Below are 18,740 nucleotides of genomic sequence, written 5' to 3'. Positions count from 1 at the left end.
AATTTATGGCGAGAAAAAGGAAACAGGAAATGTGTTATAACGTCTGCATACATATATTGATCTTTATGAAACTTCACAAGTGTGTTCGTTATAGGAGTCTGATCACATGTATGTGACTATTGTGAGTCAAAGTTATAGCGCCACCAACTGGCAGCAGGAAGTGTATCACTTTTTGAAATGTTTTGAGATCACCCTCTTATTTTTACCTGATTTGCTTCAAACTTCATCAGTGTAATGTCAATACACAGCAGATGTAGACCTATGACAGGATTTTTGATATTTGAAATATTGTTGCCATGGCAACAGGTCAAACTGTAATAATATTCTTGAGTGTTTTTGAGGCTCTTAACATGCTTCAAATTGCATGAAACTCGACACACACATCAATATTGTCAACCAGTAGACATGGACAAAGCCATAGAAATGGGCGTGGTGGAGGGGCTCAGTAGCGCCACCTTTTGACAAAAGTGGGGGGGTTTGTTTTTCCTACAGTCACCAAACTTGGTACACATATTGTTCTCATCAAGCCGGACAATTTTCTAATTTACATTCATTAGCTCCGACCAACAGGAAGTCAGCTATTTTGGTTTGAATGTTAATTTTTTGAAAAAACAGGCTATGAATTTTATACTACTACTCCTACAGGGTTTATCCAATTTACACCAAGCTTTTTTTAACTTGTTGCTAACACATTGAAGTTGTTTAATTGCAAACGGATTTTGGATATCTCAAACGGTTTGGCCGTGGCGAGGCAACGAATTTATGGCAAGAAAAGGGAAACAAAGTGTTATAACTTCTGCATACATTAATTGATTTTGATGAAACTTCGGCTTAGTCTTCGTTGTACAAGGCTGATCACATGGATGTGACTATTGTGATTCAAAGTCATAGCGCCACCAACTGGAAGCAGAAAATGTGTCACTTTCAGCATACATTGAGATCACCCTCTTATTTTTACCTGATTTGCTTCAAAATTCATCAGAATAATGTTAAAACTTGGCACATGTAATCCTTTGAAAATGGGCAGGGAGGAGGGGCTCTATAGTGGCACCTTGTAGTGCAGTAAATGTGGAGTGAATTTGACATAGTCCTTTGATGTTTAACCGTTTTAAGTGCCTATTGCCCGCTGTGCACAGTTGCCCTGAAGCCACCGGGGTGGCGGTGCCACCGGGCTTGGGCCCGCCATCGCTGCTCGCAGCTATATTTATTATTTTTTTTTTTTTTATTTTTTTTTTTTTCCGTCTTCCGGGGCTTTTTGGGGGCCTTAACATGCTCAAAAACTCTTGAAAATTGGCACACACATTGGAATCCGCGGCCATTAGGACGCCGGAGAGGCTGGTACCCGGGCGTGGCAGGGGGGCTCGACAGCGCCCCCTTGAAAAAGTCTGAAAATTTGGTCCATATATTAAACAAGCTTGCACGTATTAGTATGAAACTCAGTACACATATAGACCTCATCGGGCCGAACAACTTTCGTGCTCTAAGTTAAACACCACACCAACAGGAAGTCAGCTATTAAGGGTTGTTTGAAAAACGCATGCTCTGGAATTTGATATACTCCTCCTAGACGATTAATCCGATCGCCACCAAACTCGGTCAGCATGAAGTCAAGACACTGATGATTAAAAATTGCCAGGGGATTATTGATATCTCGAACGGTTTGGCCGTGGCGAGGCAACGAATTTATGGCGAGAAAAAGGAAACAGGAAATGTGTTATAACGTCTGCATACATATATTGATCTTTATGAAACTTCACGAGTGTGTTCGTTATAGGAGTCTGATCACATGGATGTGACTATTGTGAGTCAAAGTTATAGCGCCACCAACTGGCAGCAGGAAGTGTATCACTTTTTGAAATGTTTTGGGATCACCCTCTTATTTTTACGTGATTTGCTTCAAACTTTATCAGTGTAATGTCAATACACAGCAGATGTAGACCTATGACAGGATTTTTGATATTTGAAATATTGTTGCCATGGCAACAGGTCAAACTGTAATAATATTGTTGAGTGTTTTTGAGGCTCTTAACATGCTTCAAATTGCATGAAACTCAACACACACATCAATATTGTCAACCAGTAGACATGGACAAAGCCATAGAAATGGGCGTGGTGGAGGGGCTCAGTAGCGCCACCTTTTGACAAAAGTGGGGGGGTTAGTTTTTCCTACAGTCACCAAACTCGGTACACATATTGTTCTCATGAAGCCGGACAATTTTCTAATTTACATTCATTAGCTCCGACCAACAGGAAGTCAGCTATTTTGGTTTGAATGTTAATTTTTTGAAAAAACAGGCTATGAATTTTATACTACTACTCCTACAGGGTTTATCCAATTTACACCAAGCTTTTTTTAACTTGTTGCTAACACATTGAAGTTGTTTAATTGCAAACGGATTTTGGATATCTCAAACGGTTTGGCCGTGGCAAGGCAACGAATTTATGGCAAGAAAAGGGAAACAAAGTGTTATAACTTCTGCATACATTAATTGATTTTGATGAAACTTCGGCTTAGTCTTCGTTGTACAAGGCTGATCACATGGATGTGACTATTGTGATTCAAAGTCATAGCGCCACCAACTGGAAGCAGAAAATGTGTCACTTTCAGCATACATTGAGATCACCCTCTTATTTTTACCTGATTTGCTTCAAAATTCATCAGAATAATGTTAAAACTTGGCACATGTAATCCTTTGAAAATGGGCAGGGAGGAGGGGCTCTATAGTGGCACCTTGTAGTGCAGTAAATGTGAAGTAAATTTGACATAGTCCTTTGATGTTTAACCGTTTTAAGTGCCTATTGCCCGCTGTGCACAGTTAACCTGAAGCCACCGGGGTGGCGGTGCCACCGGGCTTGGGCCCGCCATCGCTGCTCGCAGCTATATTTTGTGTTTGTAATTCTCTGTTCATCAGAAGAGTAATTGAAACCTTTGGCTCCATCTAATGGCACATGTGAGTAATCACCTGTTAAATGTCTTGGTTTTATTGAGATGAGTTTTGTGTAGTGTTATGATAGCTGACAGGGTGAGTTTTCATTAATATGATTTTTTTTTTTTCAAGGTTTTTTTATTGTTTTCAAATTATACAAAATTAACAAAGATATACAAAACTAAACTCCCCATCCCCCAAACACCAGACATAAACATAAAGATACTATACATGATCAGGTGTCCATAAAGAAATAATAATAATAATAAACATTAAGTAAGTATGAATAATATTCCCCTCCATCTTTCTTTTACAATGACATATTATCTGCTTTCATTCCCTCAACAAAATTTAAAAAAGGTTGCCAGATATTATAAAATGCCCCAGTAGACCCTCTGACTGTATACCTAATTTTCTCCATCTTAAGATACATAACTTCCCTTATCCATTGAGTAAATGTCGGTGGAAAAGGGTATTTCCATTAAATCAGTATCAGTCTTCTATAGCCAAAAGAGAACAGAAGGCCAATATTTTAATTTTACTTTTAGTAAAACTAGTTTTTTCATGGGCTACACCAAACAATGCAATGAATGAAGATGGCTCTACTACCTCTCCAAATAGCCCAGAGAAGGTCTCGAAAATATTAGTCCAGAACATGTAAAGTTTTGGACATGTCCAAAACATATGCAGTAGTGTTGCGAGAGCCTGCCTGCATCTATCACATGTGGAATATATGTTAGCTTTAATCTTAGAAAGTCTGACTTTAAACCAATGCAAACAGTGTACAATTTTAAACTGTATTACAGCATGTCCTTGGCAAATGGATGATGTAAAGATTCCCTGTATTATTTTGTGCCAGACTTCCTCTGAGATTAGTTCATCCAAATCTGTCTCCCAGTTATTTTTGAGTGAATTTAAAGATGTTGAATTATACATGCTGAGTATTTCATAGATCCTGCTTATAGCCTGTTTTTGGACTGATTTACATTCAAAAATTGAGTCTAATAAAGAAATTGGAGGGCATGATGGGAAACAATCAGAATTCAATGTTACAAAATTTCAAAGTTGCAAATACCTATAGAAATGTGACTTGGGAATGTTAAATTTCTGTACCAACTGTTCAAATGATGCAAAATTTCCATCAATATAAAGTTCAGACATTGAGACCACACCCTTTCTTGCCCAAACCTCAAAAGCAACATCCATCATTGATGGAGCAAACATGACATTTTTAGCAATTGGTGCAGCCTGTGATAAATCTTTAAGGGAAAATGATTGTTTAAACTGATTCCAAATTTTAACTGAATGTATAACAACTGGATTAGAAGTCAAGATAGAGATTGGCTGTGTGAATGGTGTTTTAGAACATAATAAAGCTGCTAAAGACGTGGGCCCAACTGAAGCCCCCTCCAGAGTCGTCCAGGCAGGGACAGTGATGTCATTCCTTAACCAGAACAGCGGTGCCCTTATGTTGGCTGCCCAATAATAAAAAGAGGGAGGTGGTCCCATCACTCAAAATCTTGTTTTAGATTAGTTAAGAGAGGTGGGTAATTGGCCCCATACAAGTCCTTATACTTGTGCGTAACCCAAACCCCAAGGTACTTCAGTTTTTTAATGCTAATTTTGAAGGGAACTGAGCATAAGGATAACAGGCTGACCCCATCACCAACAGGCATTAGTTCACTTTTCTGGATATTAACTTTATAGCCAGATATTTTGCTGAATTCTGTAAGTAGAGTCCCCAATTTAGGAAGACTTGACAGGGGTTGTGACAGGTATAATAACATGTCATCTGCATAAAGCGAAACCTTTTGTTCCAATCCTGCCCACTGAATACCCTTGATATCAGCTCTTTGTCTCAAAGCTAAAGCATTTGTAGCCATAGTCTAAAGCATTTGTAGTCTAAAGCCATTGCGACTACAAATAGAAGTGGGGACAAAGAGCATCCCTGTCTCGTGCCGCGTTGAAGCTCAAAATAAGCAGATATATTATTATTAGTGCGGACGGCAGCCAATGGAGACGTATATAAAAGTTTGATCCATGATATAAGCTTACGACCAAATCCAAACCTCTCCAGTGTGTTGAAAAGATAACCCCACTCCACCCGGTCAAACACCTTTTCCGCATCCAGTGAAAGCACTACTTCTGGTGTACCGGGTGGACTGGGGCTATAAAGAATGTTCAGAAGTTGTCTAATGTTAAAGAACAAGTGACGATTCTTAATAAAACCTGTTTGGTCAGGTGATATGATGGAGGGAAGAGCTCCCTCTAAACGTCGTGCGAGGACCTTAGCGAGCACTTTAGCATCAGTGTTTAGAAGGGAGATTGGACTTAATGAGCTGCACTCAAGAAGATTCTTGTCTTTTATGAGAATTAATGAGATAATGATAGAGTATTTTATCCATCCTATAGAAAACAATTGTAGAATTTGTTTTTTTGAGGCCTCTTGGCCTTTGTAACTGTAAGGGTCAAACAAGTTTACTGAGCATATTTTGTTGGTAATTTTCCACTAGACAACAGGTGGCTGTGAAATGAACAAGGCCATTATTAAGGGTGTCACGTGAAGGCTTCTTGCCTCTGGGGAGTGTTGACTGGTTTGATACAATGTTTCATTTGGCCAATGGGAAAAGGGTTGACCATCAAATTGGCAGAAGGCCCATGGGAAATGAAGTCAAAAGATGTACAGTAGCTGGAAGCTGGTCACCCTTACTAAGAAAATTCTCTTACATAAGCAACACCTGCAATTATATTAGTGATGTGTCTATGGCAGAAAGGTCAGGGAGTACATGGAAAGGAGGTGTGAAGGGAGAGCACGTGTAAGTGAGAATATGGGAAAATGTAAGAGCGAATATTACCAGCCAATGATATTAATTTGGTGTGTTTTAAGAAATAAGAAAAACCAATTATATTAATTTGGTGTGTTTTAAGAGATAAGAAAAATGTATAAAACTGTGCCCCAGCTAAGGGAGCCTAAGATGCGGAGCTGGCATCTCACTTTGTTGCTTGACAATAAAGTTAAATACTTCTGAGACCTGGAACTTCGACTCTGCGAGTTTTTCTTCGAGACCAGATCTGAAGGGACAAAGAAACATCAAATCTGCCACGACAATAACTGCTTGACGCATGGTTGGTGGTAGGATTTTTGATGAAAGCGACTCTTCAAAAATTGATAACAATAAAGGGGAAAGCTGTTCTGAGAATTTTTTAAAGAAATCTGTTGGAAAACCATCCGGTCCCAGTGATTTGCCACTCTGCATAGATCTAATTGCTAATGTTATTTCTTCCACTGTGCGGTCTTCTTCCAATTCAGCAGCCCTAACTGGGTCTATAGAGGGGATATGTATATTTTCAAAAAAATCTTCCAGCGAATGAGGGTCGACACATGAATCTGATGTATACAGTGATTGGTAAAACTTTTGGAAACAGGAATTCATTTTTAAGCTATCAGTATTTTTTAAGCCATGCTCATCATTAATTACAGGAATGGACTGATTAGCAATCCTTTGCCTCAACTGATGTGCAAGTATTCACCCAGCCTTGTCCCCTTGTTAATAACACACATACCACGATTTAGAAATGAGACACTCAGCCTGCCTTGTTGATAGGAGATCAAACTCAGTTTACAATAGAATACGCATTTTCATTGTATCTGCAGAGGGCAGATGACTATATAGTCTATCTAGTTCCAGTATTTCATCCACCAACTCCTTAAGGTGTGCAATATTGTTTTTATTTTTATTTGCGCAATATGAAATTATCTGGTCCCATAAATATGCCTTAAGTGACTCCCATATAGTTGAAGAGGACATCCCTGGCGTTTGATTGATCTCAAGGAATGATGTAATCTCAGTGGAAATTAATTTAGTAAAAGTTTCTTCTGATAGAAGCAGAGAATTGAGTCTCCAGGGATGGTAACTGGACTGTGTATTAGGGATACGCATTTTCATAATTAGGGGACCATGATCAGATATAACTATAGCTCCGTAATCACACTTGGTGATGAGAAGTCTTTTATCCAAAAAAAAAAAAGTATCTATATGGGAATAGGTTTTATGGACAGAGAAAAAGAAAGAATATTCTCTGGAAGTAGGGTTGCGAAACCGATAAACATCAGCAATGCCATATGATTTAAGAAAAAGTTTAATTGAACATGCTGATTTAGACAGGGGAGCTTTTGTTAAATAAAACAACAAACAGCATATCATCAATGTCTCTTGATCTTCTCCTGAACCTAAGCACAGGCTCTACTCTTCAGCACGATGGTGACAGACACAACTCAATTTTACAGTAAACTACTGACAGTAGTTTAACAGTGTCGCCAGTATATAACTGTTTTTTAACTTACATTTTGTAACTGTTAAAATACATTTTTGTTGGTGTGTCTTTTTAATCTTGCACCTTTAACCCTTTCAACCCCACATTTGAGATACTGTAAGTAATCAAGTGAACAAAATATATAACACTGGCCTAGTGTTTTTCGGATATTTTACTGCAAAATTCTTACATATTGTACCTTTAAGGACAACACATTTTGTGTTAATTTTGACACATTCGCTGTCAAAAGTTGTTCTGATAAAAAAAAATAAAAATAAATAATAATCTTTCTTTTAGGCACACACAGACATCAAGAATCAGCCTGTGAATCTCAACAGTGGTGAGAATAATAAAGCATGTTGCAGTGCATTCTGGGAGCCACCAATCAAAATTCATCCACGGCTCCCATCATGCATTGTTGCATGAATAAATTATGATCTGAATTGTTTTAGTAATTTCCTTTATTCTCAATATTTTATTTTTCTGTTTTCATGTGACCTTTTAGTAGCTTGTTTTCTAATGTTCAGAGTTGTTCTGTTTATCAGAATGTGTTGCTTGTCAAAGTTGTTGAGATTCACAGGATGAGTCTTGATGTCTGTGTGTGCCTAGAAGAAGATTTTTTTTTTTTTGGAGAAATCCTTCAGATTACATATAAAAAAGCTGATCTTCTGCTGCTGTAATCAATAATGTAACTCTAACTCAGAGATTGAGCTCTAAATGAGTTCAGTGATTCAGATCAAATAATGATTATGTGAAAACATAACCAACACCACCTGATTATCTTTTCTCTTTGCTTGTCTTGCTTTTATAACTCAGTTACAACAGACCAAACAAAATCTAATATTAAATAGCCAAGGGTCAAGAGCTCAGCTAAAGTAAACACTGATCTCCATAATGGTTACTTTATATTTTATTTTCTATACTACATATAATATGTGTAAAACAATTGAATTCTTCCAACACATTTTTATGCAATATTGACACAAAATGTGTAAACTAGAGTGTTACACATAATATGTTTCATTTTTCTACACATTCTTTCTTAGAGTCTAATAACAAATAAATCCAAATACCTGACATAGTATGTGCATCCAAGTCATCCACCAATGAAGAAAGAGGTGCAAACTTGCTTAACATGTGGAGTGACGTAGCATCAGTGTGATTGGATGATAGTTAACACATGTTGTGTTGGACACAGTGTTGTTTCTCTCTCTCTCTTTCTCTTTCCTTTTTTACACATGATCAACTTAAAATTACACAAAATGTGTTAAAATAGCCACAACTCAAAAGATATGTTATTAATTAACACATCCTTTTGTGCCCTCGATGCACACTTATGCGAGCTACGCATATGACTTCTACCCAACATTCAAAGCACCATTATGTCACAAAAGTGCGGACTCAGAGGAAGACTGTGAGGGTTTAGGGTGCCACTTGGGACAGGGCCTTTCTCTCAGAGGAAGTGAGTGTCTCCGTCACATTCAGCACTTCATGTTAAACATGTAACCAGGAAAGAAACACTCAAAACTCATATGAACACACATCGAGAGCTTCAGAAGAAAGAAGAATGAAGATCATCTTGACTTTCACTCTGCTGATGATTCCTGGTAAGAATCTGAACTCAAGTTCTGATCCAACAATCACATCAGAAGAACCAGAACAATAATATAATATTAAATATTTAGTATACATATGCTAAAATGGTTGAATTATCTTTAAAGAGACTTTGAAATTAATCCCAGTACAGTATATTTTAGTGTTTTATTAAAGTGTGTTTTTGTTGTAGGAGTCGTGAACTCCATCAGTGTGACAGGATATTCAGGAGGAGGAGTCACGATCAAATGCAAATATAATAAAGAATATACTGCAAATGCAAAGTTTTTTTGTAAAGGTCAGCGGACATCAACATGCTCTGACCTCATCAAGACTGATATTAAAGATAAATGGTTTAATAATGATAGATTCTCTCTGTATGACGACACAAGATCAGCAGTCTTCACTGTGACCATCAGAAATCTGACTGAAGAGGATTCTGGGATGTACTACTGTACAGCTGATATCTCTTTAGCTGAAGATTCATACACTGAAGTGAATCTGAAGGTTATAAGAGGTGAGTAACTGAGAGCCTCAAACCCATGATGATCTCCACAACATCACGATACTCAACACTGACTGTAATTACTGCCGTTCACAAATGTAACTAAAATATGTTCATGTTTAAAAAAAAATCTATATCCAGGACAAATACAGTTTTTTTTTTACGATTAAGATTAATAATCAATGTCAACAGCAAAGTAGTTGTGTTAATTGAGTACAAAACAACAAATGATCAAAACAGGAGAACAAATATAGAGACTTTGTGTGTGTGTGTGTTTGATTGAACATTCTTTATAAGAATGATGAAGAACATCATCACACTGATATCTGCACTGTTAGACCTTACCAGGTTTTTTACAGTAAAATACTGGCAACACTGTTAACTCATTTCATGTACAGAAACTGACAGCTTGAAATTGTCTGACTGCCATGTAAATGTACTAATATTTAAAAAATGCTAATAATGTGAGCATATTATTATTGTGAACATTTTTTATAGTCCACTAAAACATATGCTAAATATAAAACATACTATAATATTTAAAAAAAAAAATTCACTGCATCAGTAACTACACAGTCACTATCTTTTAAATAAAGCAACAAACAGCATATCATCAATGTCTTTTGATCTTCTCCTGAACCTAAGCTCAGGCTCTACTCTTCAGCACAATGGTGACCCACAACACTCAATTTTACAGTAAACTACTGGCAACAGTGTTGCCAGTATATAACTGTTTTTTAACTTACAGTTTGTTACTGTTAACATACATTTTGTGGGTGCTGTCTATTTATCTTACACCTTTAACCCTTTCAACCCCACAGGAACATCCTCTAGTGTCCACACTACAGAGTAAAAGTAACATTGACGCTGTGTTGCAGTGAGATAATTAAGTTAATATGTAAAATATGATTGAGCATTAATGATGAACACCTGCTGTTAACAAGCAGAACCACTGAAAAGAGGAACAAGAACAGGAAAAAAAACTAGCAGAAACATAAGAACTACAACTGTCTTCCAGCCATTACACATTATTACACTTATTACTGACCAGATTAACTTTATTTCTACAGAAAATCTTATTGAGAATTAACAGAAGTTTAGATGTTGATGTTTAATTGAAAATGTTTGGTTTGATGTCACCATTGAGGAGATCGGTGTTTTCTTTAGTTGAGCTCTTGACCCTTGAGTTCTTAACATCAGATTTTTCTTTCTGACTGCTTTAACTGTTGTTGCAAGCCACATTTGTAATTGGGAAAATAGATGATCATTGGATGGTGATAGTTATGTATTGATGGTGATAAAACAATCACAGTCTCTTGATTCACTGCTCTCATACTGTGTTTAATCTCTTAACACTACATTACAGTGAGTTCCAAAAATAATCAGTTGCAATGAAGGTTTTTTTTTTTTTTTTTAAACACAATGCAAAAAAACAAAAAAACATTCAGCTGCATAATTTATTCATGCTGCAGTGCATGCTGGGAGTTTTGTACTATGCTGGTACCCATCATGCATTGTAACAGAATTTTTTTTATTTGTCATCATTGTTGAGATTCATATCCTGATTGTTGATGTCTGTGTGTGTCTAAATGATGCAGGAGCTCAAAATGTCTTATGCACTACATGACTTTGACAGAGACATTGTCGGATCTTATGCTGTTGAATCACAGACATAGTATAATAAATAAATATGAAATACCCATTAAATCAAATATTAAACACAGAATGAGATCACTGAATTAAAAAAAGTTTTTGATGATTACAATATATTCACAACAGCCAAAACACCAGATCAACTTCTTGGCTTTTTCCTGCCATATCAAATGTGTTTTATAAACATTCAGTTTCAGCAGCCAGAGAAAGTTAATGTTAAAGAGTCAAGAGCCCAACTAAAGCAGACACTGGTCACCACAATGGTAACTACAAACTTCAATACATTTTTATTTTCAATAAAACATCAACATCCATATCTGTTAATTCTCAACAAGAACTTCTGTACATGTATGAAAGAAATAATGTCAAACTGGTTTGTGAGTGTGGCTGAAGTCAATGGCAAATATTACTGAGTAAATATTATTTCTCTGCTGGAGATCTGGAGCTGATCTCTGTGCTGAAGAGACGTCTGTGAAGGAGAGCAGAAGATGGAGTCCTGAGGGAAAGATCCAGCTGTATGATGACAGAGAAGAGCAGCTCCTGACGGGAAGCATCAGTCATGTGACTGAACAAGATTCAGAATACTGGTGTGGAGTTCAGTCTGATCAAGGACACAAGAGCTTCATCACACGAGTCCTGATCCATGTTACAGGTGAGAAATGATGAAACACAAACCAGCATCTGTAACACTTTAAGAAAAAAATTTAAACAGTTTTAGGTTTGTGTGTGTGAAACATGTCAGATGGTTCAGTAATGAAAAACACTAGTGTCTTTAAGAAATGTTTGCAAGTGAGAAAACACTTATGTTCTGCTCCATCTGGTTTTACTGTGTTTTAGAGATAACATCAACAACACCATCATCATCATCATCAGTTGAATCTCCAGCAATCACATCTGTGTCTTCTGTAACAGGTACAAACTCTCTCTGAAACACAAACACACTCATTGAGGACATTTTTAACCTAACGTTTTGAGTTATCTTTTTACAATGACTTTACATTTACATTTACATTCTGAGAATTTTAAGTACATTCAACTTGACAAATGTAGTTATTTGAATTGTGAAAGTTTAGTTAGAATAACTAAAGTGAACTCAATACCACAGGTCATGTTCATGCACTGTATAAAAGATGATTCAAATATTCTCAGTTGTGTCAGTGTTAAAGCACAAGTGCTTCCAGCTAAGATTTAGTTAAAAGAAAATATTTTCGTAATTCAATAGGGCCTCAACTTTATTACTACTCTATTTGCTTTGAAACAGTCATTTAAACAGTCATTTAAATCACTGTACACTGTACAAGTACTTTAATGTGGTTAAAGCAGAAACTTCAGCTGATCTACTTTATCAAAGTGTTCTTAATGAAACACTGTTGTGATTGGTGTAAAAAAATAATTTAAGAATAGCCAAGGGTCAAGTGCTCAACTAAAGCAAACACGTTTCACTATAACAGTGACTTCAAACAATTTTCCATAAAAAAATCAACGTTAATTAGAGCTAAACCTCTGTTAATTCTCAGAAACACCTTAAAAAAATAAAGTCAAACTGGTGTGCAATAAGTGAAGCTGGTAAAGCTGTTTTTGGAGTTGTTTAATCACCCTCTGCTCGGATCTTGAGAAATGTCATTGATTTGATTTGTAGTTGATGTTTCAGTGGCCGAAATCAGATCAACTATTATTTGCAGTAGAAATTAATTTAAAGTTCTCAACCGAAACATGGCTGAAATATTTGAAATAAAAAAGAATTATTTACAACTGACATGAAAGAACAATTTAAATAAAATAATTATTTATTTGGTTGAATTAATAAAATAAGCCACATTAGGTTACATATACTTAATATTCCAAATACTTCATATTCAGAGTAATTAAAACTTAAATAAGTCAGTGGAAATTAGTTCTCCCAAAAGTTAAGTTGATTTAACATTTTTTTTTTTTTTTTACAGGGAATGTTTGTACTGAAAACTTTACCTTCACCTTATGTTCATTAAGTTAATCCAACTAAACTTTATAAGTTCAAACAACATTACATTTACTCAGTACTCATTTGTGTGGTTCAGATTGTGAGTCTGGTGTTTTCAGGCTCTTCTCTGATGGTCAGTGTGTCTGTGGTTCTGCTGCTGATCATCACTGGACTCGTGTTCATCACTCTCTGAAGGAGGTCTCAGTCTCTTTAGATATGTATTTTTTTTTTTTTTTACTTTCTTTAAAACAATTTTGTCTATTTTCCACATTGATCAAACTGATACATTAACACTAATAAAGTCATACTTTTACAGTTCTTTTCAGTTTTTAATGTAATAATGTAAAAAAAATTACCAGGTATGAAATTTCATTCACTTGTTTTTGATGTGCTCATTCCTCATTTAAAAGATCTCACGCGACACCAGGGAACTGATAAATAATCTTGAAGGTCATGCTGTATTTCATTATGTTTGTTGCATTATATGAACCATGCTCATGTATATTTAATCTAATATTCCTGCATGCTTACACTCTGCAGAACCTGACATGTGTAGAGAAAATAAAAGTAAGATCTCAGCTAACAGAATTTTGTTATAAAAAACGTTCTCTAAATATTCAATGTTGGTTCTGGGAACGTAAAATATGTACAGTTTTCTTGACATTAGACAATTGTTTTTTTAAAGGTATGATGTTCCTCAAACATTATGATGTAAAAAAAAAAATAAATAAATAAAAAAAAAAAAGCTATAAAATAAACACAAAGCATCTGAAATGCAAAAGCATCTGAAACAGTGTTACAAAATATTTATTTTCACATTGGTTGAAACATAACACTTTTCAGTAATGCTTCAGCAATTACACAAAAATCAGTAATTTACCTGCTATTAAAAACAAACATGTTTATTAGCTTTATTAGTGCAGAAATGTTTTCAGAAGACACATGCAACTGCTGAAAAATAAGCAACTCAGCAAAAGTCAAGGATCAATAGCTCAACTACAGCAAAAGCTTATCTCCATGATGATGACCTCAAACTAAACATCTAAACCTCTGTTAATTCTCAATAAGAGACGTGTGACAGAAATACAGTCAGTCTGGTTAGTAATAAGTGAAGCTGGTAATGCTGTTTGTGGAGTTGTTTAATCAGATCTTCAGAGATTTAATGTCTTTTATCTTCAGTTCATCTAAGGCTGTGGCTGAAGAAAGTTGTAGTTTGTGTTCTTATTTCTCTTTCTTTCAGTGTTTGTTCACAGCAGGTGTTTGAATGATTGAAAGAATGTTTCAGGAACATCACACTAACCTTTAAATAACATTCTACTAACATTAAGGAAACTGAACATTTTCATGTTCTTGGAATGTTACAAATCAATGTTCCTACAATGCTGAATTTTAGATCAAAATTAAGTTGAAAGAACGTTTGAGGAACATTACACCTTATAAAAACGTTCCTTTAACGTCAAGAAAACTGGACGTTTTTAATGTTCCCAGAACCAATACTGTATATTAAGAGCATGTTCTTATACTGTTAGCTGGGATGCACTGTGAATGAAGGGAAACAACTTGACGTACAAGAAGGAAACCTGTACAAACAGGATTCTGCATGGGTGGAGTGCATGTAACGTCATCTGCTATAAACCCTGATATTTTTACAGTAAAGCTGAGGACTTGCATGAACAATTATCTTTGTGATTGTTGTTTTTCCCTTTCTTCAAAGCAGAACTGTGTGAGACTGCTTCCTGACCAGGTGAACAATGGACAAAAAATAAAATCTATCAGAAACAGTAGAATGGGACTATTCCTAATAGTCAAAACTATTCAGATGGGACTAGCTTTCTAAACAATGTCTGAGTTACAATCATTTGATGTCTGTGATTTCATGGACTAACATTACAGAGGAGGGAGTGTGTTTTCTAAATGTGTGTGTTACAGAAGTGGAACACAAATTAAGATATTTTTTATCAAATCTGATGGCTCAGTGAGGCCTCCATAACACTCCCCTTTTCAGTGCCCAGAAAGCTACTGAAAACATATTTAAAACAGTTCATGTTAGTACAGTGTTTCAACCTTTATATTATAAAGTGACGAGAATACGTTTTGTGCACCAAAAATAACAAAATAGTGACTTTATTCCCCAATATCCAGTGAAGAGCGACTTCAAAACACTGCTTCATGAAGCTCCGGTTCTTTATGAATCACAGGTTTTGAATCAGTGATTCGGAGCACGTATCAAACACGTATCAAAAAGTCATGTGAACTATTGAAGTTTCAAAATACTTATGTCGTAACAAAGCCTCGTTTACTTAAATCATGTGATTTTGGTGCTCTGAACAACAGATTCAAAACAAATAATTCATTAAGCTTTGAGCTCATTTAAATCCATTGGAGGAGGGCAGTGGGTGCTTCTCAATATCCCTCCTCGTTTCCTTGCTCCTCCGTCCTCCATCCTATGACCCGGAAACCGATCGAACTCAGCCATCTTGAAGGACAACTCAATTCTCTAATTGATCTGAGTTTGTGTTCAACAGGTCAACCAATCAGGAGCGTGGATATTCAGAAGGAAACATCATAATAAACTACAAATATGAGATGAAACTCAAGAACCATGTGAAATATTTCTGTAAAACTGGAGGTCAATGTTTGACTGTAATAATCACTATAGCAGAGCAGCAGGATGGGAACAGGACGGACGATTCTCCGTTCATGATGACAGATCTGCAGGTCTCTTACGTGTGTTTATCAGAGATCTGAATAAGAACGACTCTGGAGAATATCAGATTACAGTCAAAGTTTCTGAAGAATACAGTTTCTTCTCTGAGTTTAATCTGGACATCAGAGACGGTGAGACGCTTTCCAGAATCCATGAATATATCTGGTCATTGTAACGTTGCTGCACTTTATTTTGATCAGTAATTAAAAATAATTAATTTCATATTACTACAGTAAAGCATTAGTGTGGTAATTTAGACACAGTATTACTACAGTGTTTTAAATGCAGTTAATGGTGTTCACCCAGTAACTCTGCTGTACTGTATTATTCAGTGTGAAATCACAGGCTTAAGTTCCAGAAACTCAAACAAACAGTTTATAATTCTATTTTCTAAGTGTCTGTGTGTCAGAAAACATGAATTCTGGGTAGTGAGTGTGTGAATGACGTCAGTAACAAGTGTCTGTATCATGAGAAAAGTGTGTCAAGTTCTGGGTGTGAGGAAAAAAAAAAAAAAGAATTGTTTCATTGTTTTATATACAAACGTTCCTGAAACATCATCATCATCATCAGTTAAATCTCAACATCAGAGAATGTGTATAAAGTGATTGATTTATCTGGTCAGACAGATGTGCAGTAAACAGAGTTCAAGATTAACATTGACCACAAAATTAGACACATACTGTCTAAACATGTTCTTGAAACATTTTTAAGGAGTGTTTATTTCTTTTATTTTATTTATGTATTTATTTATTTATTTGCTTGCTCACTTGTGGATTTAAAACAGTAATTTGTGATTTTCTGTAAAGCTGCTTTGAAGCAATATTGAATGTGAAAAGCAATATCAAAATAAAATGATCTCACTCTTAACAGCACTTATACTGTTTTCAGACTGTAGCATCTTGATTCAATCTGAGTTAAAACTTTTAGTTTTCAAACATCTTTCAAACACTGATGACTTTCAATTCATTGGTCAGAAAAACTGATAGTCCTGCCCCAAAATCACTCCATTGGTTATTATGTGGAGCTCAGTCAGACTGACCAAATAATCCATTTATTCCCTCAAGTTCCTGTTTTAATCTTTGTTTGTTTGTTTTACTGCAATAGACAATAAATAAATCATTTCGTCAGAGGCACTTTACATTATACAAGGGGAAAACTATTAAATATCACATTGGGGGGAAAGAGAAATAAAATTTTTTATTATACCATGTTTAACTGCCTATTTTAGGGTGGAATTAAAAATGCTCTGATTTGGTGTGTGTACAACTTTAAATGCATTGTTTGTTGTATTGTACTCAGTTTTGTATTCACATGTTTTATGATACATTTAAGGTAACTTCAATTATTCCATGTTTAGTGTCTATGGGTTTGTATTGAGAAGATTTAAAGGCTTGTGTATACGATATGTTGATACCTGTGTAACACGTCTGTATTACAAGAGTTCCTCTTCAACAACTCAGCCATTTTAATCACGCTCAGTCGTAATAGAGGACATTGCATAAATAATACTGAAGTTCACAATATAATTCTCAAAATGGATCTTTACAAACTGTTGGTGGTGCAGCATATCAGATCACATAAGTATGGCATGTATTTTGTGGATGTTTACTAACATTTGATTCTGAATGAGTTTGATAGTGCTGCATGGCTAACGGGGCTAAAGTTACACAATGTTGGAGAGACTCAATAAGAATGAAGATGTGTTTATGAATTATACAGACTTTAATTCAACTTAATATCTTACCACCTATTCCCATCTTATTCAATTTAATTAAAAGTCCTTACTTCCATAACATATCATATGCCTTTTCTGTCAAAAAAAAAAATAAAAAAATGTTGCCAATTTACTTGCGCTTTTCGCATTTAATTCTGCAAACAAATTATAGGATCCATAGCTGTTCGTCCCTTACAAAAACCACTCTGATAAGGGGAGAAAAGTCCTTTTTTTCTATTTTATTTACTAACCTTTTAGTTATGATTTTCTCCATGAGTTTTCAAAGGTAAGATGTCAAAGCTATTGGTCTATAATTTTTAACTTCGGTTTTATCCTTACCAGGCTTTCCCACAAGAACTATTACTGAATTCTTCCAACCAGTAACCTCCCTTGTTCCCATATTTTGTTTGTCCCATAAGTATTAAAATCTTTTTTTTTTTTTTTTTTTTTTTTGCTACATAAGACAGTTGTTCAATCATTTTATTATTGCTATTTTAAGTTCAAACAATGTGAACTTTGTATCAAGCAGACTCTCACTTATCCCCTTTATTCCCAGTACATCTTTGTTTTCCTCCAATATCTTTGCTCTCCATGATACCTTCTCATTATATTCTGAGAGCTATGCAATTTAACAAAGGCTTTTTGCAAGCATTTCTGCTTTCTCTTCATTAGTTATTGCTTCCATACCATTACTTTTAAGCACAGGCAAACAAAAGTCTCTTCTAATGCCTCCCTTCTTCCTAACCATTCCCCGTATCTTACTAACCTGGATTCCTGTTCCGACAATACAGCAAAAATCTCTCCAATATATTTTCGTTTTGCTTCTCATGTAATTCTTTTAACTTTAGCCTGTGCTTTTTAAAAATTCCATTTAGTTTTTAATGAATGATTTAACATTTTAAAAGTTTATAGAATTAAAGTCTCTGCATATTATAATTTTGCCATTTCCCACTTCATATATACTATATACAAGCATCTCTCTCATTACTACCTTGTTGAATGAAAGTAATCACTCCAATTGCAGAGCTTCTATCTTTATGTACTGCTGTATAACCATGAATTATAAAATCAAGTGATGGTTTTAACCAGGTTTCCTGTATACATATGATGTTTGGTTTAACAGATAATTCTTCTATGAAATGTTTTAATTCTTGTCCATTAGCAATTAAACTTCTGACACTCTAATGTAAAATGGATAGTACCATCAATGCTCTCCTCCTCCACCACATGTTGTCAGTGTTTCAGATATCTCTGCTGTTAGTGCTGCATTAATTCATTCGACTGATAGCTCTTCTATCCCTATAGGCACTTTTCTGTCGCTTTTGTGATTATCTTGATTCTCTCTGTTCTACTGCTTGTTTTTACTG

The 18,740-nt window shown here is 35.4% G+C and overlaps 3 protein-coding genes and 1 long non-coding RNA gene across 4 annotated transcripts in view; all 4 read left to right on the top strand.

Moving 5' to 3' along the window:
• Window positions 1-18,740, top strand: part of LOC125271224 (B-cell receptor CD22-like) — a 1,156,500-nt gene that overhangs the window by 223,810 nt on the left and 913,950 nt on the right. The window lies entirely within an intron of this gene.
• The window catches only part of LOC125271198 (hemicentin-1-like), a 987,774-nt gene that overhangs the window by 74,781 nt on the left and 894,253 nt on the right, over window positions 1-18,740 (top strand). The gene's annotated exons all lie outside the window — the stretch shown is intronic.
• Window positions 8,638-9,703, top strand: LOC125271306 (CMRF35-like molecule 8). Its single transcript, XM_048195395.1, has 2 exons — window positions 8,638-8,848; window positions 9,028-9,703. Exons 1-2 carry the CDS (start codon window positions 8,809-8,811, stop codon window positions 9,357-9,359), a joined length of 372 nt encoding a protein of 123 aa, XP_048051352.1. The 5' UTR covers window positions 8,638-8,808; the 3' UTR covers window positions 9,360-9,703.
• LOC125271333 lies at window positions 9,848-13,122 on the top strand. The gene is made up of 2 exons (XR_007185571.1): window positions 9,848-11,644; window positions 11,830-13,122. It is a non-coding gene; the product is annotated as an uncharacterized LOC125271333 (long non-coding RNA).

This window comes from Megalobrama amblycephala, linkage group LG7 (genome assembly GCF_018812025.1).
Source record: "Megalobrama amblycephala isolate DHTTF-2021 linkage group LG7, ASM1881202v1, whole genome shotgun sequence".
Taxonomy (NCBI): Eukaryota; Metazoa; Chordata; class Actinopteri; order Cypriniformes; family Xenocyprididae; genus Megalobrama; species Megalobrama amblycephala.
The sequence above is the reverse complement of the archived record's forward strand: the minus strand, read 5'-3'. Positions and strand labels throughout refer to the sequence as shown.